At 37.6% G+C, this 26,987-nt stretch overlaps 2 protein-coding genes and 1 non-coding gene across 3 annotated transcripts in view; all 3 read left to right on the top strand.

Moving 5' to 3' along the window:
- LOC134842856 (ethanolamine kinase 2-like) overlaps positions 1–26,987 on the top strand; it is a 262,324-nt gene that overhangs the window by 203,501 nt on the left and 31,836 nt on the right. The window lies entirely within an intron of this gene.
- LOC134842852 (mucin-17-like) lies at positions 1,236–25,524 on the top strand. The gene is made up of 16 exons (XM_063859354.1): positions 1,236–1,363; positions 4,767–5,002; positions 5,423–5,632; positions 7,123–7,375; positions 10,199–10,396; positions 13,295–13,466; positions 16,982–17,166; positions 17,406–17,732; positions 17,970–18,245; positions 18,618–18,922; positions 19,103–19,609; positions 20,117–20,293; positions 20,878–21,007; positions 21,255–21,428; positions 22,832–23,311; positions 25,241–25,524. The coding sequence occupies exons 1-16, from the start codon at positions 1,236–1,238 to the stop codon at positions 25,374–25,376; spliced, it is 3,894 nt and encodes a 1,297-aa protein (XP_063715424.1). The 3' UTR covers positions 25,377–25,524.
- Positions 7,482–7,553, top strand: Trnae-uuc (transfer RNA glutamic acid (anticodon UUC)). Its single transcript has one exon. It is a non-coding gene; the product is annotated as a tRNA-Glu (tRNA).

Genomic DNA, 26,987 nt, shown 5'->3' with positions numbered 1-26,987 from the left:
TTATCATACAATTCCATACTACAAAAATCATTACCATACAATTCCATACATCAGCGGCTTTTTGAGACCAATTGAACAGACTGGTGACAGAAAAAAAACTGATTTAAATTGGTGGAATCCCTCCTACGCGAAGGACCGAATGCGCGAAATTAGAAATCAGATTTCAGTAATCTAAAATTTGAAAAGAAAGTAAACATTTCCAGGGACTGAATATTGATATTGGCCGAATATAAAAACGGCAGAAATATGCAAAATTTTCAAATTGTCACTGACTGCCGCCGAATTGGAACAAATTTTATATTTCAAGGGCTTCGTTATGAAAGAAGCAAAATATTGCTTCATATAATTGAATGGCAATTGCTTCTTTTTAAAAATTGACTTTCGGCTAATTTTGTTTTCGCTCATTCGGTCCTTCGCACATGAGAATAGCCCCCATTTAAAATGGTATTGTTGTTGCTGTTTGGGTCGCATGGCAAAAAGGTGTATCAAATTTGGGTTGGAATATTAGGGTTTTGTGATATTCTAAAAACATCAACGTAGTTTGCTTCTGCATGTAGTCAAAAATCAACATGCTTACTGATATTTCAGTAGTCGTTGAATGAAATCTTACGAGTGTCTAAAATGATTATGACAGCTAAATTTTTTGCGATATTTCAGCAAAGTTTGTTGGTTTGATCTTTTTTTCATCCATATTAACCATTTTCCGTGTATTTTTTTGGTTCGATTAGAACGCCTCCCTCCCACGAGCTGTGAAGTTGGTGTATTAACGATGTATGAGTTCGACTACCAGCAAAAATCAGAGTGGACCTCAAGCATTATTGAATCAGCAATCAATTAAATTATTCGTATTGCAGATTTGCAGAATTATTCATTGCATTCATCTTAAATCTATCAAAATGAGTTCATTGCATATGGTGTCTTTTGTCTTTGAGGACTTAATGAAATATGAGTTGAAATGTCACGTAGCCAATAGAGGAGTTTTGGTCTTTTGTTATTCGAGTTTGCTATATGATGAACGAATGGGCGGTTTAGATACGCCGTGTGTTCATAACGACGAGTTTAACTAAGTGTAATAATTGGCATGGCTAGATAATGCTGAAATGACTTGAGCTGAATTGATTCTGATTTAAGCTGAATTGCAATTGAGCTGATATCAGTCGAGCTTTCAATGCTTCTGGTTAAATGAATAAAATGAAGTCAGCTGTTGATCTGTGCCGTAATTTCTCTTTTCAGATATGGTAATAGGAGGTGATCAAATAGGTGGTCATGGCGATTCATCACTGGACGACACATTCGATCTCTTGTCAGATTCGGAGTTAGACAGTTACCGGGCTGGGTGGGGATCGAACCAGGGCGACGAATGGTATGTTTGCAAACCAATTAAGATTAGGGGTGGGTTTGAGGAAGATGGGTGGACGCTTCCCCACTCCCTCAGGGATTCGACCCCCTCGTCACCCAAAGGATCATCGTTTGGTATTATTTCACATCCATTTTTGGTCGACTTACCCTAAAATTTTTGTAAAGAGTTACCCTAAAAGATTTGTTGTATTTTAAAAGAGCTTGGAAAGTCAATTTGGTCGACACCCCTCGACAAAACCCTAGATCTGGTCCCTGATTAAAATACAAACAAGGCTGCTCATATATAAGGGCGAAGCCCTGAATATTCTGACTGCCCCTTAATTGGCATCGAATATTTTTTGGTAAGAAATCAAACATTGAAAAACCATACATTTGGACAATGTCAAACATTTAAGTCGTATGAAATTTCAAAAATTTACAAAAAGTGATCTGAGAAAAAATCATCTCATACATTTGAACTCAAAGAGTCAATATTTTCTATAGGGTATGAAATTTCTTGCTAAAATTATTTCGATATGCGATGTTTGACTGAATGAATTTGTTGTTGTCGGATCACAATATTTGAGAAAACTGCATTTTAAAGCTGTTAACTATAACCGTCCAGAACAAACAGCCCCATGAATTAGATAAAGCACTCCCAAAGCGACAAAAAATCCAAAGGGGCACGTAGCATGGAAGCTAAAAGCGATGAGCTGTCATGATCTGGATTGCTCTTGTGCCTCTTCTCAGTGAGTGTTACTGTTATAGACAAATCAGCAAGTAAAGCTGATCGCTGTGCAAGTAGCAGATAAGGTTACGATACGACCACAGTATCTCCTACTAAAAATTGATAAAATAGGCGGGATCTTGTTTACTACTCCCCCTATTGCAATAGGGGGGATTCGTCGTTACAAGGTACCATAGGGGGAAATAGTTAAAAAGATCTAATGTCGTCTTGGGGAATTTGACTGTTTAGACCCAATATATCCCTTCTATATTGTCCGCTAAGTCCCTTCACTAAATACCAGAACCAGCAAGGGGTGAGCTGTGATCCGGTATTTGGCGACAATCCCTTCGGTTGAAAGGTTGAATTTGGTGGTCGATCGATGTACTACACTGGGTTGCGCCCCCTTTGCTCGATTGCTCTCGACTGTTCTCATCCTCGGAAAGAATCGCAAGAAACTGGATAGTAATTGAATTCAGAAATAAATATATAAATTGCCGAGTATAGGGACCGCTAAGTGGCCTGAATACAATTTATTAAGTATCAATGAATTTAATCTTCGATAAGTTCCGGAAAGCTGCCTCTCGCAGTTCACTTTACAGACAATTCTAAACAACTCTTCAACTTTGCTTCACAAAGCTTCACTAAAAATCTCGCGTCGAGAACTCACTCTTAAACTTTCACGAGTCACTCTCAGGACCAGTCTGAATTCTATAAGTCTCACAATTGTTCTCTCTAACTAACGGAGAACCAACTATACTCTTTCTCAGTCTCTTAATAGTAGTTAACACCTGTTCTGTCCAGTTCGGTGGTTGTGCCTTAATCGCGTATCGTTATCTTTGTTTACTTTCGGTTCGGTCAGAGGCGTACCGTTCCCAACCCTACTAACATTCACTTAACTAGCTGCCACTCAGGACTTATCAGCTGAATCACCATTAGGTCAGCTTTAATTAAACATCGGGGTGGCACTTAGTTAATCAGGACATACTGAGCAAACATTGGGTTCAACTACAAAATCAGCTCCCAATCGTATTTGACAAATGACCCATTGCATGATTTTATTTTAGTTCTTCCTAATTTTTTCCCTTTCCCATGAATTGGGTAGTTCTCACATAACTGGAAATTTAACTTTCATGATACTTGAAAAATTTCCATTTTTGGTCATTTTTAATTCTATTCCCCTAAGTCCAAGGGCTGGGTAATTCCCTTCCCCGTGTCCGTTTTGATCCGAAAAAAAAACACCACAAGAATTATTTAATATGCTAGGGCTGTTCATAAAATCTTCATCCCGAAATTCCCATTTCCCCCATAGATGTTCCCAATTTTTGTCCGGGGCTGTATTTTCACTTGTTTGTCGTTCTTATCGAAAGTCCAAGTGGAGTAGGTTAAGCTGACCCCAATGTTTGCGAATTACAGAAAATCACTTTCGCTCGGGTACAAAGGTCAAAACTAAAAATTCTCGATTTAGGGGCCTCCCCTTACCTCCCCAGGTGGGTAAGTACCCCTTACGGGTCCTTACAATGCTAATTTATCGCTTTTCAGGGGGTTCCGGGGGTCTTGGGGTCAAAAATGCCAAATGACCTCTTGAAGGTCATCCGAGGTCAAATGAGGTCAAACGCGTCCAAACGTCTTATTTTCGATGGGAGATCATTCCCACTAAGTTCCATTCATATCGGACCATCCCTCCCATATTTTCGAAAAATTTGGGTCAATTAACACTTTTCCCTAAAATTGCCGTTTTCACCCCATAGGAAGTTCCGGAGAGGATTGGGTCACTAGGGGTCCCCCTACTGGGTTGCCCCCCCCCCTTCACATTGGTGCATTAAAATCACAAGTCAATTATCACTATCATGTGTTAATAGCCTAATTCAATTGTCAAGTGCTAATAGCTTCCGACGTAGCCGCCGGATTGGGTCCAAACATTAATACATTACAGGTCTTCCACCAACCTACCATCCCCCCAAGTTTCAGCCTCCTAGCATTATCAGGGGTCCAGAAATAACAAAAAGTGGGTTTTGTTTACATAGGGCGTAAAACCGGAAGTAATAACCGGATGCGTTCAAAATCCCGGTGGTGAACATCCCTCGCCTAGGGCTACAACATATTGCAATTTGAAGTCATTCTGACCATTAGTTACCGGTTTACAAAAAGTGCTAATTGCATTTTCGGAAATCATTATCACTCGCCCCCCAGGGGTCTCGAAATTGGCATGCCCGACTAAAATCATCTATATTAGTCACCCACCAATTTTCATAAGGATCGGACCAGTGGTTCCCAATCCGGGGGGGGGGTTTCCAGATTTTGCGCGCTTTTTTTTAATTCTTCGCCCTAGAGGTCAAATTCAAGGTGCAGAGTCCGATTACGATTGTTAGCTCTCAAACTAAGCTTATCTATTGGTAAGTATCACTTTTGAACTATCTTTCAACTCCCCCGCCAATAGTTTCGCGCCTACGCCTAATTTCCGTCGACGCACGAGGTCGGTCCGATTATCACGTGTGAAAATCGCGATCTTACATCCAATAGGCGGAAAAAAACAGTTGAATTCTTTTTTATTTTCTGATGCTTTCTTGACCCTTGAGAGAGATGAAAAATTAAATAAACGTGACTGAAAATCAAAACTGTTCTGATCATTTTCTTTGAGCTAAATTCTGAAATTTTCTTGGAGGTAGTCAGCATCGGTAACAATACTAAGAATTGCTATTAGGCTGTTGCCGGATGAGATGAAGCCCGAGAGTCCTTTCTCCAATTGGGAGGCGAAGGAGTGGGTGGAAAGACAGTGTGAGGAGATGGAGTTGGTGAGGGGGAGTAGGAACAACCTGATAGTGGCAGTGGACATCATCAAACAGAGGAGAGACCACAACCTATACTCTCATCTACACCCACATCAGACACAGACTCATACAGCCAGGCCTCAGCCACTATCACACAGGAATGCAAATGGTGAGAGTTTTGACGGGTCTATTAGCATGTGTGTGTTTATTAACACGCGTGTTTATGTTGAATATTAATTCTTTGCTGTGTAAAATTTTGAGTGGTGTGCAATTTGCTGATGCATTTTTTTTTAAATTTAATCAATTTCACAATCCAAAATTATTTCGTAGACTTCAAAGGTCTGTTGGGACATTCAGATCATCGCTCTGATACAAGCAGTCTACTTTTGATTTTGTCTTTCTCAATAAAGTTTTCAGCAAATAGAAACTTTTTAAGGCTTTAAAAGATTCTGATTGCTTGAAAGTTTTTTATCAAAGGGGCTCACCATTATGAGAATAGCCCCCTGAGGTAATATAAGCAATTGAACAGCTATGAGTGCCTTTTGAGAAATTTAGGTTTTTTGTTACAATCCTTCCAACTTTTGTTCAGGCCTCAACAGTACTTTCCAGGCTCTCAATGACACGACTACAGTTCTCAACTCAACCGCGATTGTCAATCACAACTCAGGCATGTTCGGAGGAGACTCGGGCAGCTATCCTAATTTGGCTGACTCTGCATCCAGGACGGGGTCCAACCCCAATCTGATGAACACACAGGACCTCACAGACATAACAGTGCGCATGAGGATGCAGGAGGAAGGTAAGCCTTAAGCACATGTTTCACGAACACACTACAAAACTAAAACATGATGAAACGTAAAGAAAACGATTGGGTAAGGTTCAAAGGTTAAATTAGCACAAGATGTTCCCACAAGAGCTTTCAGCTAAAGGCTTCAAGATGCTTGAAATTTTAAAGACTGTTGCTTTGGTTAAAAACTAAATTGGGAAAATTGGTGAGTGAAATTAGGTGTGTGACAAAGCTTTGAATTGAATAGATGCGATATTTTTGGTTTATTCATATGTATGGCCCATTGAACTTGCAAAGTTGATGTTTCAGATCCAGGTTGGATTTCTAAATCAAAATCATTCACCATTTAAGAGATTCGATTCGACTGGTAATTCAATTAATGGTGTGATTAATGTCTTCATTTTCGATCCATTTTAAATGAAATTAGGGTACAGCTTGATGATTACTGAAAGTCTGCCCTCCAACCGAATCAAGTTAGAAATCTCGACACTGACGTGTACAGAAGATTGCCTTGAAAAAAATTCACTAATTTCTGAGTTAGGTGGTTATGAATTCCCAAGCTCTCAAAATTCATAGTTCCTATTTTTTTAAAATTAGACTTTTAAGTCTGGAAATTATTGAACGCCCTATCTTGGTGGTCCAGATGCGGGTAAATGAAACTTAATTAAATCTTAATTTAAGATTTGGTTTTTCTGTTTTTTTTTTAATTCTAACCAGCAATAAAAGATTGGCACAGATTTCGTCCTACTACAGATTTCGTCCTATTTATTTAATTAACAGATTTCGTCCCATACAGATTTCGTCCCATATCCAACATCATATCATCCCATATCCAAAATTGGTTTCATTACAAAGACAAACTTCGGATTTGGAAGAGCATTAAAAATACTCTCGTGGGTAAATGGATTACGCACGCGGTGAGCTCTGCTGAGTAGAATCTGCTGACAAAATTGAATGTGGGTTCCATAGCCATATAGGGTAAAGTAAATAAATGGTGCGGTTTCCGTAACAGTCTTTTTCAATCATTAAGCTCGGTAAAAATAACATTTTGTTACATATTTTGTTTTTTCGTTGAAAGATTCTGTAAAGTTTGAGACCGATTGAGACACTACTCATTAAGCATTTGATTAAGTTAGTGATTTTGTCAATCTCAAAGAGAAAAATCTTGTTAACTATCCTATCCCCCCCCTGTTGCCTACTGAAATAGTTAACAAGATCCTCTCAAAGTAACAATCTATTCTATTCGCTTTTGTTGGAATTTACAAATTGATTAGGCCTAAGAATTAAAAACATTATTTTAAAAGGCGAGATACCACCGTGCTTGTTCTTCCGGTGGGGAAAGATGAAGGAGATATTCACTATGACAATTCAGTGTGAACAGAAGAGGGATCTTACCCAGACCCCGAACCGCTGTTTGTTTGCTGCTTTAGTCGACCAAGCCAATGTGCCATCTCGCCCTGAAAAATAAGGAAAGCAAGAAAGTAAAGTATCCCTTTTTTTAGAACTTCTTCAATCGCTACAAAATCACAATCGCAAACAGTCCTTCACAGTAGAAAGTGGGCGGCTATTCGATAACCACAACGACTTCCACAGTGATGAGAACCTCCTCCGCCAGCCGCCGCAAGAGGGCTACGAGTACGACGAATCCACCATGCAGGGCGACTATTATGTCAATCAGTATCAGCATCAGCCATATCAAGAGGAATTCGATCAGAACGAACTTCTAAATCCAAGGCGCAGCAGAACGCATTCGCGGTCCGTATTTTACACATTTAAATATATAAGCTTTTTATTATGTGGCTTCTGAAAGCAAAAGCTTGAGAGCTGGTATACGATATCGCGCTGAGTACAAGTGAACAAGTCCCAGTTGGTCTAGCGGTTAGGATTTGTGGCTTTCACCCACAAGGCCCGGGTTCGACTCCCGGACTGGGAAACTTTTTGTTTTCAGATTCAATTAAACTTGTTCTTTTTAAATTTTACACAGCTCCAATGGCCTTTCGGTCAAATTAATTGGAATTTCATCCCAAATTTTATAGCCCCCCCACCTTTGAATGTTCGAAAGTAACTTATTTGGACACATTGTCCGAGTGTTAAAAGTTGACATGCGGACTAATTAGGCCAGACAAAGATAACTTGGTAGAAAAGTGGGCTCTTTTCCAGTTTCCCACCCACCCCCCTCGTAAAATTTCAAAATAAAGCTGTTCAAAAGTTCTTCACACGGCATTTTGCATGTAAGAAATGTGAAAGTTTGTTCACCTGTTCACGCTGACACGTTTTAATGCAGTTTATAACATGAAAAGTCATTTTAAACAAGTTTTCACATAATAAATTTCCGAAAAAATCAAAGGGGGGGGGACTGAAAAAGAGCCGAAAAGTGATAGAGGAAGAAACTGGGTCTAGGACAACAGGCCGAAGGGACGTCATGCCGAAATTTAAACTTAACAAGCGCCTCAAAACGTCAATTTTTCATCTGTTATTTGTTGGCTTTCAAAAATTAGCCAAGTTTAGTTCATAACAAGCGTTCTTCATAACCATGGACCACTTAAGACTAAGAGTCTTAAGAAGACTGTTATCAGATAGTTAGATCGGCCGGAATTTGAAATGCATGAATTACACAAATGAAAAACCCCTTGGGTACCGTACAAGTATGATAGTTGGGCTCTTTTTCCTCTGCCCCCCACCCCATTGCAAATTTTTATAATTCAAATTACTGTTCACATTGTCCGAAGAGAGCCAATAGCTGGATCCCGAAAATTAAGATGGGCCCCTGAAGAAAAAATTTTAGGCCTGAAAAACTTCGAAAACTGGTTTCGCATTTGTTCACTTTTATTTTTGAAGTTGTCACAAAAATTGCGGAATGATCTTTCTTACTTGCTTTTTTCCTGGGACCCATTTATCATACTTTTACCACCCCTGAACACTGTTTTAATTTTTAATATTCCTAAACATCAATTAGAGGCTCAAAGTTTATGAAACAGCCAATGACTTGTAAAGAAAGATTTTTTTGACAAAATGTTCGGCTTGAAGTCCCTCATTTTACGATTCGGTGCGGGGCGGGGCGGATTTTCAAAAATTGGCCGAAAATGCGGGGCGGATTTTCAAAAATTGGTCGAAAATGCGTTGCGGGGCAGATTTTCAAAAATTGGTCGAAAATGCGGTGCGGGGCGGATTTTCAAAGAATGGTCAAAAATGCTGTGCGGGGCGGGGCGGATTTTCAAATAATGTTCGAAAATTTTGTCGACCTTTTTTTAGGTCGACCAAATCAATTTTCCGTGCTCTCCCAAAGCACTAAAAAGACCCTGTTTTGGTCAAAACCCCCTTAGAAAATTTTTTGAGTCCTTCAGCCAAAAATGAATATTTCAAAATAGTACAAAAGAGGATCCTTTGGGTCGGCAGGGGTCGAATTCGGGACCTCATCACTTCTCACACTTCGATTTTACTGGGAACCCTCTATCACGGTACACACACATTTCGCCCCTCTCACACGTTTGGCGGATCAATTGAGCAATCTACCTCCCGTTATGACCAATTGAGCTATCTCCACTATTACCAAAAACGACAAAACAACACTATAAAAGACGTTTTCAAACGCGAGCAGATGGTTGCAACGTTTATATGTCGCAATCAATTGCCCGACTGATTTTTTGTTATATGAGTGTCGAGTAAAAATTTTCGAAAAAAAATCTTTAAAAAACTTTTCCCGATTTTTTTTGGGTGATCATTGCTTTGAGGTAAGCAAGTCACCAGAAATAATTTTTGGCATTATTTTAGGCCGAAAAAAATCCTATGGGATCCGGATAATGTATACAATTGCCAATTTTTGCAAGCAAACTAGGAACAAGCCAGTTTAATATGCGACTACTGTGGCCTTTTTTCACTCTGAATCTAGTTTTTGAGTTTTCAGAATGTGATTTTTGGTTCTCCGCGTTTGTTGGAGAATCTGGCGTATAAATCTATACTTAGTTCAAGTGGTTGTAAATTATAAAAAGGTCTCAAGTACATATTAAGCTAACTCTCAACCCCTACCACCCCCCCCCCCCCTTCCAAATGGGGGGTGGGGGGGTTTGCTCAATTCATCCCATTTCGCTCCTATTGAAATTATTGGCACATTTCGTCCCCACATTTAGCCCCTCAAATCGTCGACTATGTTCAAATCGCAAAGAAATGTGCAAAAAAATTACGGGCGTAACATGTGAGGACAAAATGTGTGAAATTATGAGAGGCGTAACGTGTTAGGAAGAGCCTTTTTCGTTTTTCTGAAACTCAATTTACAACAGCGTATTTAACAACCGATTTGTTGTTCTCAACTGCTGTATAACTTGGCAGCGTGAACAGGTAAAAAGGCGTTAATTTTTTTTTTTCAAAGCTGAATTTCAAATGTGGGGAAAAATAGAAAAGAGCCAATAAACGTTTTGAAAATTTGTTGATACGGCAATTCGCATAAAAGAGCAATTGAAAAAATTTGTTCGTCGAAAAAGTTTGAAAATGGTCTTATTATTTTGGGGCTTTATGTGTAATATGTCAACCAGTGTAATATAGTACGACCAAAGTAGAATGTTGTTTGCTTATAAATTGCAGTGACCGTGGTCCAGTAACTGAACAGAAGAAAAGGTATGACTTTGTGGGCCTAAGTGACAAACATCAGGGCGCCGCTGCTGCTCCGAGAAGGAGGTCAGTCTCCAGGTCATCAATTGACTCGGGTGGAGAGAAAAGTGGGGGACCAATGCTGGCAGGAGCACCTGGTTTGGGACCAGGGTTCCAGGCACCTAGAAGAAAGTTAGTCACAAAACAAAATCAAATACATTTGCTACTAACGTAAACACCCGATCTAATCCTTCCCCCGCCAGCAATATTTAACAAGTAATTTTTTCTTGACTTTGTCGGATTGTTAATACACAAGCGAAGCGCAGTGTCGTATAACATATCCACTTTTTTCCAATCTAAGTCGCTCATGAAAAGTGCTCATAAAAGTGGCATTTTTTATATCTGGTTTACTTTTGCTGCATAACATTATGTTTTTGTATCTGGTATATTGGTGGCTTCTCCTGTTTGATAAAAAAAACAGGTCTTATGAAAATATCTCGGATTTCGTTCGTTAAATTTTATTTAGGAAAATTTTTGCTTATTTGGAGAATTTTTGCAACAAATTAATTTTTCTCGAAATGTTTTGTCGATTGTCAGAAAAAGGTGGCCAATGAAAAGACCAGCTTCTTGCCAGTCTGCATGCATACTCCAACAGTCTGTTTTTCTTTACTAGGCGTTCTACAGCCTTCGACAATTTCAATGGAGGGATTTTTAACCCATTTTAGGGATTTTTTTTTCAAACAATACCTTTCAAAATCTGAGATTAAGGGGTTAATCAAAAGAAGATGCTTTGAAAATAACCCAAGCTGTCATTTTTGTAGAAAAAGACATGGCCTTAGAAAATGTCTAAATATTTTTATTTTTTTCCGTTTTTGGAAACTTCTTTTTCTTGAAATCTACCTTGCAAATCTCAGATGCAAAAACTGATGCTAAGAATCCTCATTGCATAAACGGCTCGGCCCATTTTTTCCTCAAAATTGTAATGGCCATTTAAATGTTCCATTTCGGAACATTGAAGGTTTTTTCGAAACTTTTGATTTTTCTGAAAAACTACCCCTCCAAATTTGAGGTTCTAAATTTGAATGAAATAACAGGATTTGTGACACTTCTATGCACAAGTGATGTTGTGCTGATTTTGGAAAAAAAAGTTATTGATCTCAAAAATTAATAGTTTTTAAGAGTAATGAATGTAGTGAAGACTCTTATATAGGTCTTGGTGATTTTTTTTTATCTGGAAAAATTCTTTCAAGGCTCTAATAACTACAGATGTGCATTCAAACATAATAATGTATTTATGAATGCACTTAGGTATGTATTAACTTTTTGACTTCAACTAAAATTCATCTGCTAAAAGTTACGTAAATAGCACTCTCCAAATACGAACGTGGAATTGGATCTAAAAGCATGAACAATTTCTAGTTTCGAAAGTGGAATTTAGTTTTCAGATTTACAGCGGAATAAAAACTTTACCTATTGATCCTGGTTTCTCAAGTTGGGTTAATGTTATCAAAAAAGCCGCAATCGTAAATAGTTCTAGATATTCAAATTTTCTGCGCCGCAGTAGTAGTTAAAGGGCATCTTATTTTTTCTTTGAAGTTCGAAAGTTTCCTGCCAAATCGGAGGTTAAAGCGTAGAGAAATGGCTGTTCGAGTTTTCTCTGCAGAACCATTACGACTAATTTTTTGTAGGAACTTAGTTTTAGACATAAAAAAAGCCTTTTTGTTGAAATTTTGACCTGTTTTTCGGAAGCTTGTCAAAAACTACCCTGACAAATCTGAAATAAAGGGTTCAATCGAAAGGACAGGTTGTAGGAGTTTTTTTCTCGAATTTTTAAGAGTCGGTGAAAGTTGTTCGGATTTTTATATAGGTCGTGATTATTTTTTTTTCAGGAAATGTCAAATTTACTTCTAAGTTCAGTTCCTTGTTTTGTTAAAAGGACAGCTAACTCCACTATCAAACAGCAAATGTTTAAAATTCACGAAAAACGTGATCCACTTCTAGTTTCGAATTTGGAATTGAATTTTCAAATTTCGCAGCAAAATAAAAGATTTGCCTAATGGTCTAATTTTCTCAAATTGGGTTAACTTTGCAAAAAATGGGCATATCTTGAATTGTTCTAGAAATGTAAAGAGCTTCAAAGGCATCTATTTTTGCATTGATATTCGAATGTTGAGATTTTGTCAAAAAACAAATCAATTTTTTTAAATTTACTTGCGTTCATTGACTTTTTTCCAACTGTCTGTTGGCTATTTTTGAAAAAAGTTAGAATGATTTTCAAAACTGTTGATGTTTTGAAATGTTGACCGTTTTTTCGATACTTTTTGAATTATCTCGAAAACTAAACGGCCAAATTTAAGATTAAGGGATCAATCAAAGACCATCGCTAGGAATTTTAGCTTCATAGCGACTACGCCTTAATTATTGTGGAAAAACAATTTGTTTGGCAAATGTCCATTTTGGGAAAAAAACTTTTGATCTTAGATTTTTTGGATAATCACTTGTGGCATCAGTACATTCATTGATATTTTATCAAAGAGCTACTACCTCCAGCTTTAGCTGGGCCTTTAATATTCATTTTTTTGAAGCGGCAAATTTGCAGATGGCCAGGACGTGTGATGTTGAATCTCGAGGTCGGAGATTCGATTCGAGCACATATTCGATTTTATGTTTTACCTTTTCTTTCATTCATTCTTTGTTCCGACCATTGAAAATAGGGAGGAACTTTGTATTCGGGTGTTTTAGTTTTTTTCTTTTTGTTTTTCACCCAAACTCAGGTAACACAAATAATAAATATCTTCTCTGGCACAAAAAATTTAAAAAAAAATTTAAAGTGTTTGAAATTTTTTTCATTTTTTAAATTCCTTCATTTGAAAGCAATTGGAGTCTGGTATGCCTAATTCACTAAATAATGACGCGTTCGTATAGTTATATAGTTTTTTTCAGAATGTGTTCGGAACATTCTGCTGTGCTACTTTACTTGCACAGCAACCGGCTATCCTTTTCACTTTGTCCCTTTTAGAGCTACTTTTTGCACTTTTCTTGCTTGTGTTTGCGAAATTGATTGCAATTTATTATTTGAGTGTTTTGCAGGACGAATAAGGAGAAATTAGAGGAGGCGTCTAGACAGAGACAGGCTCTGAGACAGCAGCTGGCATCCAACAAGGCCGCCAGGAAGGACTCCTACAGTGTCAATCCAGAGGATGCAGTCATCACTGCAGGGGGAGACTTCTCAGCAGCCATGCCACATCATCAGGGACCACAGGTGAACATTTCCTACCACAGGTGAACAACTTATTTTTGCAAAGGTGGCTTGCTCGACTCAACCAGTTCTGAGAATTTCTACTGAAATTAGTAGTTATGATAAGTTAGTTATAAACTAAACTCAATGTACATTTGCGAGCTGAGCTGTATTTAAGATTGATACCATTTATTTTTCAAGGAAAGGACCGAAATACTAGATTATTAGCTCTTCGCGGAGAACCGCTGTTGATCCCTTGATTAAGAGAGCAATTTTTGGTTTGTTTGTTTTTTGGACTGAGAATAGTTGCCTCACCCGCAAGTAACTAGTGCATGGATGTTGGTGGGCCTCGACATATCGAACTAGAAACTTACTCAAAAGGTTGCCAGTCTATCACTGAAATTAGGTTATCACTCAAAACTTCAAACCGGTTTTTATCGATTCTGGGACAACTCTTTGAGTTTTTTTTGCTGTCGTTCGATACATGATTGAAAGAACTCTAGTATCATATATCACTCGGCCTTTTTCGATGACTATTTGTGGTGCCTGATTTTGCGTAGAATAAACAAGAGCAAAAGTTTCTCCCCATTTTCAATGGCCGGAACAAGTTCGGATCTGTGAAAGTCACCCACGCGAGCAAAGCTATTTAAAGCAAAAATTGATGTGATATCAGGATTTGTGTTTAACCTTCGTGTTCAGCTGTCAATTAACGAAAGTGAAGAGACTTATTAATTTCGTTAATATCAATTACATTTAGGTAATATCAAATTCATTTGCCAAATGGCACGCAAATTATGCTCTTCAATAAAAAGGTTTTTAAGAGTCGATGAATATAGTTCAGAATCTTAGATAGATCACGATTATTTTTTTCGTTCTTGCTTGGATTCAGGAAGTTTTCGAATTTGTTTAGGCTCAAATTTATTTTTTCGAGGTTTGACTTTCGGTTTTTTTAAGTTCAGTTCCATTACCTTGTTACGAACCTTCTTTTTTTGCTAAACTAAGTAGCAAATTTTAGTGCCACTTTTGGGGCACCTTTACAGCTTTTTGATACCCTGTGCTTTGACATTCGAATTGTAATTAGTTAACACAGTTGATGCATTTTTAATTCATCAAATGAATGGAAAAATGCTATTTAACATCATAACAATTATATAAACTCGGTTTCAGAAATTTTCCAACTCAATATATCTTACAATTTTTTGAAATTCATAATTTATACATAATGTGGTTTTATGCTTTCCGATTTGTTTCATGCAAAGTTAGTGTAAATGCCTTCAGATTTTTATATTCCAAATTTTTACCTGCGAGATTGCGTCTATTTGTATTTGGTGCCACTTTTGCTGAATGGCATTGGCAATTTATTAGCATATGTAGCTGCTTTATTCGTGACTAGTGTTTGTCGGTGATTAAGCGTGCGTGGCTGAATTGGTAGTGCGTGAGACCCAAAATCTCTTGATTGCAGGTCGCAGATCGAATCCTAGACCTAGACGAATTTTTACTAATTCGAGGCTTATTCCTATTTTTTCTTATTGCACTTTCTAGAGCTCCTTTTTGCCGTGTTCTAGCTAGTGCTTGCGAAGCATAGCTTGGCCTCCAAATTTCTTTGCGATATAAAAGTTTACCTACTAATCCAGTTGTTTAAAATTGGGTTAGTTTTATCAAAAATACCAATTACACATGGCATCAATGGCATTTTTCTTCTCTTTGAATTTTGAAAGCTGAAGTTTTTCCAATTGTCAGTTGGCTATGTTCAGGTTTACCAGTTGATTAAATAATTTACTCATTGATCCAGTTTTTGAGAGCAGAGTAGAATCTTACATAGGTCAAATTTCGCTCAAAATTTGATTTTTTTTCGCTTGACAATTGAACATAACTCCACTACCGAACAGCGGCAGTGTGAATGAATGTCACATCACTTGTTGATCACCTTTAATTGCGTATTTTAATTCCAGATTCCCCTGCAGAATAAAAACATATATCTATTTATCCGGTTTTTTCAAATTGGGTTAATTTTTATCAAAAACCTGTCAATCATTCATGATTTGTTCTGGAAATTCAAAAAGCTTCAAGTGCATCTTTTTTTCGAAAATCGGAAATTAAGATTTATTTTTCTGTTTTCTTGCGTTCATGACTATTTTGTTAACTGTCTGCTAGCTGTGTTTGTAAATTAAAAACACGTGCAAGAGCAACTTCGAGACTCCACTTGACTTAGAGGTAACGCACGCGGTTGCTTTTGTACTCTAAGGTGTGGGGTTCGAGTTCCTGTCGGATATTGTTTTTTTTTCCAGAATTTATAATATTTACACTAGCCATTAGAGAACTGTATTAATTAGTGCGCAACTTCTTTTTTTTCAAACCTTACTCGCAAATAAAAATGTTCACTTATTTGGTGGCACGTTTGCTATAATCACGATCTGTAGAAATTGTATGTTCATAGCATCTGTTCTCTGCTTCATTTGTGGCTAGTGTTAGATTTATTAGCGTCAGTGGCTGAGTGTTTAGTGCGTAAGACTCAATATCTCTAGGTCGCAGATCAATTCCGAGATGATGCCGAATGTTTACTAGTTACATTAGCTATTAGTGTAATGTATTATTACGAACCTTTTTTTCTAACCTAACTTGCAATAAAAGTTTCATTTGGAAATTTTACTGTAGCAGAGGAAATTGTATAGCATCTGTTCTCTGCTCTGTGGCTAGTGTTTGTTAGCTATAAGCGTCCATGGCTGAGTGGTTAGTGAGTTCGACTCAAAGTCTGTAGGTCGGGTTCGAATCCCAGACGTAACGTAATAATTTCGAGATTTATTTCTAGTTTCTCTTATTGCACTTCATAGAGCTGCTTTTGTCGTTTTCTCGCTCGTGTTTGCGAAGCGAAGCTTCACCTCTGTGTGAAAAATGCTTTCCGGGAAAAATTGAATGATCGGAGTTTTGTTTACTTTCTTATTTTTGTCTGCTGAATTTCCAAAGCAGGTTTTTTGGTTTAAGCAGTTCCAACCTGACAGTCATCTTTCAATGAACCAAGTCGATTTTTGAATGTTTTTTTTAGTTTTCTTGATGGAGAAATGGTTTTGGCTTTTATTTTATCGGCTTATTCGACTTTTTTTGTTGTTTGAAGGGCAATAATTTACATGAACTAAATTAGGCTGTGCTCTAAAGATTAAAAGTTATGTAAATTAATCGATCAAAAAATGTTTTTTCTGTATATCAACATTTTTTAAAAAAAATTTCCGTTTAAGGGGCGTCTACACGTTTTAAGTATTTTCGGATCAGTGGCTGCTCGTTAAATGATACTAAAAGATGATTTAAAACTCGTGGTGTTTCTTGAATGTTTTTCTGAAATTGAACAGAAAGGGATCTGGGTTGTATTGCAAGTGATGCGAAGCTACGCGTCTGCTCTGTAAAACAGTTCCAATCAGAGAAAGCTTCTCGATTTTTTTTTTGACTGTTTGTTGGCTATATTCTTTGATGACTTTTTGGGCCAGACCCGGATAATGTTTTAGATAGTCGAATAATCTGAAAGTGATGTGTTAATTATTTGACAGGCTCTCAAGAGTGACCACTCATTAGGAGCAGCAGTGGGTGTCATGTCTAGTTCTATCGATGACGTCAGAGTAGGTGGGATGACTAAAGGTACCGGGGGAAGGAGTGGAGTGCGCAATTCAAGCTACACTACAGACAGACGAAATCCCAATGCGCCAGTGATCGACAGCAGCGAGAACTTGTTCAGGTTGAAAAGATTATTATACTTGAAATATTCTGCATTTTTGAAAGTTTTACTGGTAGTTATAGATAGTGTTCCAGATTTCAAATGAAATTTTTGATTTGATTGCCCAGTTTTTTTCGCGCTCAAGATTTAAAATGTCCAACTGAAAGAAAGTTCTTTTGAAAAAGTTTTGTTCATGTAATTTTACTCGGCTAATATGTCTGAACCAATTTCGTTTGCCACCTTTTTTGTTTGCCGTTTAGAACCAGCTCTCGCGATTCGCTCCCTGGACACAAACCTGCAGTCCGCGGCAGACAGTTGAACGACTCCTTTGGAAAAGTTTCGGCTACTGGAGACGAGTCGGGAGTGATGAATGATTCAGTATTTGGCCAGGAAAACTCGTTCACAATCGAGGCATCGCCCGGAGAGCCCGTTTACAGTAGTAATCCAGGGTTGAATATGAGGAGGAGTTCGCCTGGATTAGGGAGTCAAGATAGACTAAGAAGCACGAGTGGTCAGAATTTGAATGCGATGGGAAATAGCAGCTTCACCAAGTCCAAATCTGCCTTCTCAACAGAAAGTATAAGCAAGTTAGTCAAATTAATCTAAAAGGGAACAATTAGTTCACATATATGTTAAAATTGCAGAATTCTAATGTAATTTTCTTGTGTTTTATTTGAGGATGATCTTTTTCGATTCCTATACAGTCAATAATCGAACCTTAATAGTAGCTTTTCAACATTATTCTTCGTGTTTTAAAACATCCATGGTGGCAAGATATGATAGTTTTTAGCATCTAGTGTGCTTTTTCACTTTCTTTATTTCAGAATCCCGTCCCAAGATTCTCTAGTACGGCGTGGATCTCTTGGAACTGGTAGTGTCGAGCGAAGAGCAGACTACAGTAGCAGTGAGAGTCTACACGATGGTCTCAATCAAACACCCTCCAACTACCACACTCCCAGGACTTCCAGGCCCAACGAGAAGCGAGCGGGAAGTGGGGGTCTAGCAGTGCCTGGAACTCTGACCAGACCAAAAACATCATCTGGTTCTGGTGTTGCTCACTACGACAGGAAACGAAATATCCCGCAGTCATCTTCTATGCAGTAAGTACTAGAAAAATAAAAAAGAAGAGCTTAAGTGATTAGTGATAAGACATGAATTTCGGTTGAGAGATGATTTTGAACAAAATGTAAGTTTGGGATGCATTAAAGTGTACGGATTTTAGCTCGTAGCGATTGGAGCTCGTAGACGCTGCTATTCCTTCATGCTAAGGCAGTGTCTGTCCTAATTGTTCACAGATATCTGGTGTGGTTTCTGACGATGTTTTTAATTTCGTTTGTTTTAATAAGAATTCAACGAGTTTTTAACGACAAATTACAGGAAAGTTTTTAGCGACAAATTACCTCGAAGCTCTTAATTCGGGCACTGAGTTTTGTATTTTCTATCGACTTACTTTCAGACTGCGCTTTGTTTAGGAGCCTGAAATCAACTGAATCGCTAAATACAGTCGACTCCGAAATGGTAGTTGCCACAGCTCCGAGCAGCAGGGGGACCCCATCATCAAAACAATCCCTCCTCGCGACTCCTCCAAGGACAGTTCTGAAAAACCGGACGAGAAATGTGACACCAGAGACAAGTGTCAGTCCCGCCACAGCTCCCGGAAAACCGACACCCGCTAGAGGGACTCAACAAAGAACGGTGACGAAGGGACCGATGGGTGCACGTGCGGGTAATCAGACTGTTACAAGGGAGAAGACGGCCCCAATTTCATCAAGAGAAGGTGATTAAAAGTATCCTTTTTGTTCAGAACATCGTCAGAGGCTGGTCGAAACCTATTTTTTAAATCTATTTCTTTCTCAAACGAAAGGCTGCATTTATCCCAGAAAAAAATTGTTTACAAAGCGTAATTTAAAAAGTAAAAGTTTTTTGTTGTTTGTCAACGTTTTTGAATATTCTAAAGCAGCTTTGGATTTGCGTCGCATAAGTCGCAACTTATACGCGTCTATTCACTCACCGGATAGAGACGATGAAATTGAAGATCAAAACAACAACAGAAACGACATTGACGACACTTTTGAACAAATTAGTTGCAGTTCAGAGATCTACTGCAGCACGGAGAGTCTGAACACGAATTTAACTCGTGAAAGAGAGGAAAGTTCAGCAGGGCCGGAGAGAGAAAATTCAAGCTCAGTCGCAAGCATCGTTGATAAAGAAAACAGGGTAGAATATGTTGAAGAAAGACCTGCCTCGAAAGTCGAAGAGCTCTCGCTGAGCGAAAAACTAGAAGATTTCGAGAAGGATCTTTCTGAAAATGATGATTTATCAGACTTGGATTGTATGAGTCATAGAACTCAGGTCAAAGTGCCGGCTGCACTGCATTTGAATACAGTAGCCAATGGCGTATCGAATATGCCCACTTCTGGTATTCCCAAATCAAGGGTGTCTAGACTGAAGTCACCCGTGAGAGGTTTGTAACCCTGTGACTGTGCACGGTTAAGCTTCTGTCATTTGCATGCGAATAAAATCTTCTTTTTAAATATATACGGCAGAAAATGTTGGTGGTGGGTTCAATATTTATATAAGAGGTCTTCTTGCTATCCATTGCTCTATATCATTACTTACTCTTAGTTAACATTTGCCTCAGAATCCGTTATTTTGGACTACTGAATTTTTAAACTTCTTTTAGGACTAGCTGAACTTTTTATTGTCTAAGTTGCCGAATCCTGACATGAATACTGACGTTTTAAGCCTGCTAACAATGCCATAAGTGCTTTGTTGAGCAGATGAGTCATACGAGTTGAGCAAAATGTTGAATTTCCTTTGTCTAAAGCACTCGTTTACTGATTATGCTTTGATGCAAATTTTAACAGCTTGTCGTCCTTGTTGCATTGATCGCTTCTTTACCACGTTTTCTTTATTCTGCACTTTTTACTAACAACGAAAAACAATATGTTGAATTTTTGTTATATTTCAGCAAGACCCGTTGCTTCCAAGCCCACATCAGGACTTGCGAGGCCTTCAGGAGCGACAACATCCAGGCCAGCTGGTGGAGCTGCATCCAAGAATCAGAACCAGACCATGAATGCCCCTCAAACAAGGCTGGCGAGGAGTGGGACTGGCACAGCCCCCACCTCCTCCAGACTAACTCAGAGTCAGTCATCAGGTGATGAACACTAACCTGGTTGGCATCTATAGTTAATGCCAAAATGTTTGGCAATATCATTTTCGGTCAACGAATCTGAACCAAGTTAATTAACCTAAAACTGCTCATTTCTACGACAATTTTTAGTTTATTTTGATTTAAAGACGTAAAAACAGTTTCCATAGAACCAAATAAACTAAAATGATGTAGCTTTGACCGATTAAATTGCTCAAGGTCGCCGATATTGTCAATAATTTGGCATTAACTATAAATTACTCTTGTTACTCTTAACAATAATTTTTGAACAAGCTGAGCATTATAAACTTAAACTTGGGCAAAATATAACAAAAGTGAAATTACTCACGGGCACATAATCAGGAGAATTGAGGAAATTAACTCTTATTAGTTTCTTAATATTTAATTGCAAAAAAAACATTTGTGACTTCCGAAGAGCTTCGACAAAAAACCAAACGAATGTTTAACTTTCGAGTCATCAAAATTTCTAGACTAACCATTTTCCCAACAAAATTTTTTTGATCATGTTATTCTGTCTGTTGAATATGTTTGAGCTTTTTTGTTTGTCTTCGTTCCAGGTCATTTAAGTGGCAAGCTTTCCAGTGGGAGAGACGTTGACCCAGTGAAGGTATCTGACCCCAGTATGAATCAGACGGTGTCTTCCATAGGAGGACCCAATTCTACCAGATCTGCTATGCCCTCTAAGAGGTTATATCACAAACACTCAGAGATTGTTTTAAAGTGTCAATGAACGTAGTAAAGATGCTTATTTAGGTTGCGATTTTCTTTTTTTTTTCAGGAAAAAGTCTCAAAAGGCTCAAAAGTACTTAACAACTTAGCACAAAAGAATTAGCAATTTAGAAAATGTTGAATTGCTTAATTTTTCTTTTTTCTTATTTTTTCTTGAGAGAACCGATAACTGTTTTTTTAGAGAACCGATAACTATTTTTTTTAGAGAACCGATAACTAGGCCCTCCACTGCTCGGACTGCAAATCAGACTGCTGCTGCTGCTGGACATTCGGTCTCTCAGGCAGCTACTCAGAGCAATCCAGCCAGTTCCCGAGCATCGGCACTTCCAAAGCCATCATCGGGTATCCCTGGACCTAGAACAGCTGCGAAAGGCAGAAGGTAATCACTCGTAAAAGTGAACCCAATAAGCGGGGCAAAGTGCAAGTTGAAGCTAAAAATCAACACTGATCTTTTATTTCATCCGCGATGACCGTGAAGATTGGCGATCCTTTGTTTGGTGCATTTGGGGCATATTTTAGCTTAAAAAATCTCACCATAGTTTTGTTGCATTTAATGGGATTATATTCATTAAAGCCGCTTAAATTGGAAGTAATTTTTAAAAGAAACAAGGATAGCCGGTTGCTGTGCAAGTAGCACAGAATGTTACGACCTCCAATGCAAACACTTGAAGAAAAAACAATTCTCTGGGGTAGCAGGATTTTTTTGTAAATAAGCTCCTACAATGGGTAATTACATCATAAATAAGTTCAAATAGCGGTAGAATTAGGCTGAGAGTGACTATTCCCGCCCACCTTATCAGTTAATGAGTCAGAAAAATGGAATATCTTTGAGCATGACTGAAAGAACTTTTATTTGATACCCGAATGGATGCCCAAAGAGTATTCTTTATAGTATTTGATATTTGCTGGCGAAAAACAGGCCCTCTACTATAGATTTCTCCAAACCCTGGGGTTTTTCTGTGTTCGAATTGTTTTTCCGTGTTCGATTTGCTATAATTTCTATTGCAAGTTTTATGATGGGTTGAAACATGAAGAAGATTTCAAAGGCTGATGGCGTTTTTAGATCGCACCTGCCTACCTCGGCAGCTTCTAAACCTGTTAAATAAACCAGGTTTGTTCACACTCAAATAAAGAAATCACTACATGTCACTTTTTAACAAACAGATAGTTTATAGATTGTTCAATGCTGTTCGGTGTCGTGTTTGCAGCTTACTATTCAATGCAGTGTTGGTAATGTTCTGAAAAAGACAATTCAAACATTTTAAACAGTCTAATTGTCTAATACACCCTATTTAAAATAAAATAAAAACTGAATTATCTCTGATCTCAGAAACTGTTTCTGAGATCAATGTGTTTTCGAACGAACGTTCAATCCCAGCTGATAAAGGGACAAAGAACTATTCGAAAACGCTCCCAGAGGCTTGGTTAGATAAACCATGATGAAGGGCAATAGAAAAGGGCTATAGCTTGCATTGTGATTAACTCGAACTTCATTTTCAAAAAGACAAACACAAAATACAGACCTCCAAAACAGTATTTGAAACTTGTTTTATGCACCCCTAATTTTAAACATACCAGCTCTGATTCAATGTGATAACATGTTATATCAAAGTACCAATTGGAAACATCGCCAGATTTTTTTCATTCAAATTCATATTTCGACAGAATTCTTAGTTGATATTTCATTTTTAGTCAATAACTGGATATTTAGCGTCATCGTAACATAACAAGCGCAATGTTTTTGACAATGGTTCGATGTATAAAACCTTTGCATGTTTTCAGGAGACTGCCAGAAGTCCCAGTTCAAAGTGTCGACAGTGCTGTGGGCCTAAACAGCACCTACCCCAAAAATCATAATCAACTTCAATCAAACAGTAGTGTATCATCTAGTAGACCATATCCTTCGACCGACGCGGTCAAAAAGATTGGTAGCCAGTCTAGCCGAAAACCAGCATCATCATCCGCTTTATCTTCTAGTTATGACGTAACTCAACCGAGCGAGGCTCTATCACAGCAAACTGAAATAAACACTTCCATGTCTATCGACCATTCGTCTCAAAGTGCTTTCCGGCTTATTAAACCCATCGCTAAACGCCCTCAAAGTTACCAACAAGATTTCGGCAGTAGTGAATATTTGGATGCGAGCGGTGACAGGTACGGGTATCCGAGTGCACCGCCAACAGTTCCGAGTTCCCGAGATAGGAAGCCAGCATACGAAAAGGCCTCCTCGGCGAGAGGAGGAGGACAAGTTGGTGATGATAGGTGATTATTTATATTTTCCAGTTTTGTCCTTAAGTTATCAAATTTTTAGGGACAAGCGCTCAAAAAACCGTTTACTCATCTCGGTTGTCCTTGAGTTTGACTCCCTGGTGTGCAAAAAATATCATAATCAAAGCTTATATTCTAGGCTTCGTATTTAATTGCAATATGGATATCCTTTTTGCTGTTTTGTATTGCTTGTTTTTTTTGCAAAAAAGTGCAAATACGACTCAATCTGATGTTTGTAATTTACTCTTATTAAAAGTAAAAGAGCGAAATTGTTGTCTTTTTTTATAGGTCTTGATGTTTTTTTCCATTAGTAATCCTAAAATTTGTTCACGCTCAAATCTGATTTCTTACTGTTTAACTTGGGATGTATTTTTAAGTTCAATTCTATTCTTTTGCTTGGACGACAAATTCCATTATCAAAAAAGGATAAAAGTCATGAAAAATGGATATGACTTCTAGTTTCAAAGTGGAATTGAAGTTTCGGATTTTTCTGCCACATCAAAAAAATTACCCATCGATCCAGTTTTATCTAAATAGGATAGCTTTACGAAAAAAGTGCCAATTATAAACATTTCTTGAAGTTCAAAATGCTTGAACGTTGTGTTTTTTTTATTCGAAAAATTTTCAATCACTTGTTTAGATTTCTTGTTCTTCCAGTTGTCTCTAATTTGTTGTTCGACTGAAATTAGAAAAAAAACGAAACAAGAGTTCTCTTGAATAAAACTAGTGGAAATTGTCGAAGAATGTGATCTCGAGATCAACTATCAGCGCGGCTATGCTCAATCATTTTTAGGCAGTATAAATAAAATAATTGATTTAGCTTATTTTTAAGTATCAATGAACGTAGAGATTTTTAACGTACTTTTTTTAAAGTCATAGGTCACGCTCAATTCTAAATTTTTGCTGGTCGGCTTTTGATTTTTTAAGTTCAATTCAAATTCATTTGCTAGCAGGAAGGCAAATTACTCTCTCGATTACAAGTGTGAAAATAGCGCGAAGAAACGTGAGTTACGTTTTGATTAGAACGTAATTTTTTTATAGATGCAACAGCGGAATTTTAAAAATTATCTATAACCCCAAGTATCTCTAAGGTTTTTGATAAGAAAAGTGCCGATCTTTGAAAATGCTTGAAAAATAAAAGAGCTTTCAGGAGATGTATTTTGTCCCAAAAAGTTGAAAGTTTGCCGGTTGGTTGCTAAAGTTTTACTGTAATTGACGTAAAGAGAGATTGAATAACATTTTTGTTTCTTTCTTGTTTCTTTCTTTACTCTTGGGAAGCGAGTGTATTAGTATGAACCCTCTTTTTTGAACCTTTTTTGTCCAACCCAAGTCGCAAATATAGTGCCACTTTTGGAGCACCTTTGCAGTTTTTTCATAGCCTGTGCTTTGACATTCCAATTGTAATAAGTTAACACAGTTGATGCATTTTTAATTCATCAAATGAACCGAAAATTTGTTTCAAAAAACATAGCAACACTGAAAACTCGATTTCAGAAGTTTTCTAAGTCAGTATATCTCGCAGTTTTTTGAAATACATAATTTATAGATAATGTGGTTTTATGCTTTGCGATTTGTTACATGCAAAGTTAGTGTGGATGCCTTCAGTTTGTTATATTCAAAATTATTACTTGCAAAATTGAGTTTATTTGTGTTTGGTGGTGCCACTTTTGCTGATTTGCATTGGCAATTTATTAGCATATGTAGCTGCTTTATTCCTGACTAGTGTGCGTCGGCTGTAAGCAGCTTGCGTGGTTGAGTGGATAGTGCTTGAGACTAAAAATCTCTTGATTGCTGTAGGTCGCAGATTCGAAACCTACATGTAGCCGAGTTTTTGCTAATTCAAGGCTTATTTCTACCGTTTCTTACTTTACTTGATAGAGCTGCTTTTTGGTCGTGTTCTCGCAAGTGTTTGTTTATTTCTAGTATTCTGCCCCTGAAGTATCTCATTCCAGCCCAGCCCAGGGACTCGCCCTCTGACTTCATTGATGTGTACAGTGGAGATGAGATGTTGATGGGCGACCACGAGGATCCAAACAACTGGGACGATGGCTGCTATTAGTGCCATTCGTGGTGATATTATAGCCAATTATTAATAAGAAAGATAGACTAATCGTCAAAGGCCCTTTTCTTCTCTTAATTTCTTTACTTACAAGCTGTAAACAGTGCTTTTACAACACAGTGACACAAGAAGGCCAAGTGGAGAAGAAAGCGATCAAATTTAAGTACATTTACGCAAATTTAAGTAAAATTACGTACAAAAGTACAGGTTTAAGTACAATTACGTACAAGAATACAAATTTACGTAAAATTACGTACAAAAGTATAAATTTAAGTACACAATTATGTTGAAAAAAGAAAAGAGCCTCTGTGAAAGTCAATCAGATATGACACTGTTAATAGAGCTAGATCTTTGAGGTGTGCAGGCCATGTCAAATTACAACTGTCAGAAAAATAATTTTGTCTCTAACCTCAGACCCTGTTTTAATGACACGTCAAAATAAGTTGATAATAGTCTTTAAATACTATGAAAGAAGAAGAATATTATCAAACAATTTATTTTTTCGTATTGACATATGTATTGGGTCTTCAGGGTTATTGTAGTGAAAGTCCATCTCTAATTCATGGATGATTCATGTCTGATTCAGACCTGAAAATTTAGCGCTAGTTCAGCGTTGATTAAGCCCTGGTCATGGATAAAGTGACCCTGATCATAGACCGAATCATAGATGGTAATCGCTGCGATATCTCTGAGTTAGAGATAATTTTTCCTGTTAGCTCAACCCGGAATGGTTAAAGTTTTAAAGCCATAACTGATGGTTTAGTGAATGGTGTTCCAATTCGCTTTAGTGGCTTTAACTATTATCTTCTTGTTAGTTGACCGCGTGGCAAAATAATTCTTTCACTGCACTGAAGTAGTTAGTTCTCATTAGAAGTGTGCATGTGCGTCGCTGTCAATTTTGAGCTGCATCCTGAAAAGTACTCAAAAAGTATGATTATCAAAAATTATTATCAAAAATTGACAGTCATTTTGCACGTTTATTAGTTATGGTTATAAAGATTCAAAAAATAGTATTTTTCTTCGAAAGTAGAACAAAAATAAGACTGAAAACTATGATGGAAAATTGGTCAGTATGATCAAAGTAAAAATCAAGTAGGGGACAAAGTGTGCATCAATCATGCATCAAAATCAAACGTTACGCTCCGGTATGTTTTAACCCGGCGAAGCGAGTTGTTAGAAATAATTGAAAGAAGCGGCGGCGTAGTGCAAACTTCTATTTCTCATTGTGGCATTATTAGCTAGTATTGTAGTCTTCAGTTGCGATATCTTCTCAATTTCCTTTTCTTACAATATCCTCATAAAATTAGTACCATAAAAAAGGCCTAATGTTTTGGTGCTACACTGAACCAAAAATCTCTTTGTGCTTCTCAAAAAGTCTTCTCTAGGCTGACCAAAATAAACGTGTGCGCTGCTGTTAAATTGTAGCATAAATTGTTTCTTATCTTGACAGTTTTGCCAGATTGTTGCCTTATTTCTTTTTAAGTGTGCCGTTGTACGATATTATTTCAGTTGAGATGTCGAATTGTAAATAACGTTGTTGTAAAAGTGCTTTTTTCAGAATATTTCTAAAATTTTATTTTGAGTTGAATTTTCAGCATTGCACAGTTTTTT

The sequence above is a fragment of the Symsagittifera roscoffensis genome, chromosome 3 (genome assembly GCF_963678635.1).
Source record: "Symsagittifera roscoffensis chromosome 3, txSymRosc1.1, whole genome shotgun sequence".
In the NCBI taxonomy this organism is placed as follows: Eukaryota; Metazoa; Xenacoelomorpha; order Acoela; family Convolutidae; genus Symsagittifera; species Symsagittifera roscoffensis.
Note: the sequence above shows the minus strand (reverse complement) of the source record. Positions and strands in the feature narration are given on the sequence as shown.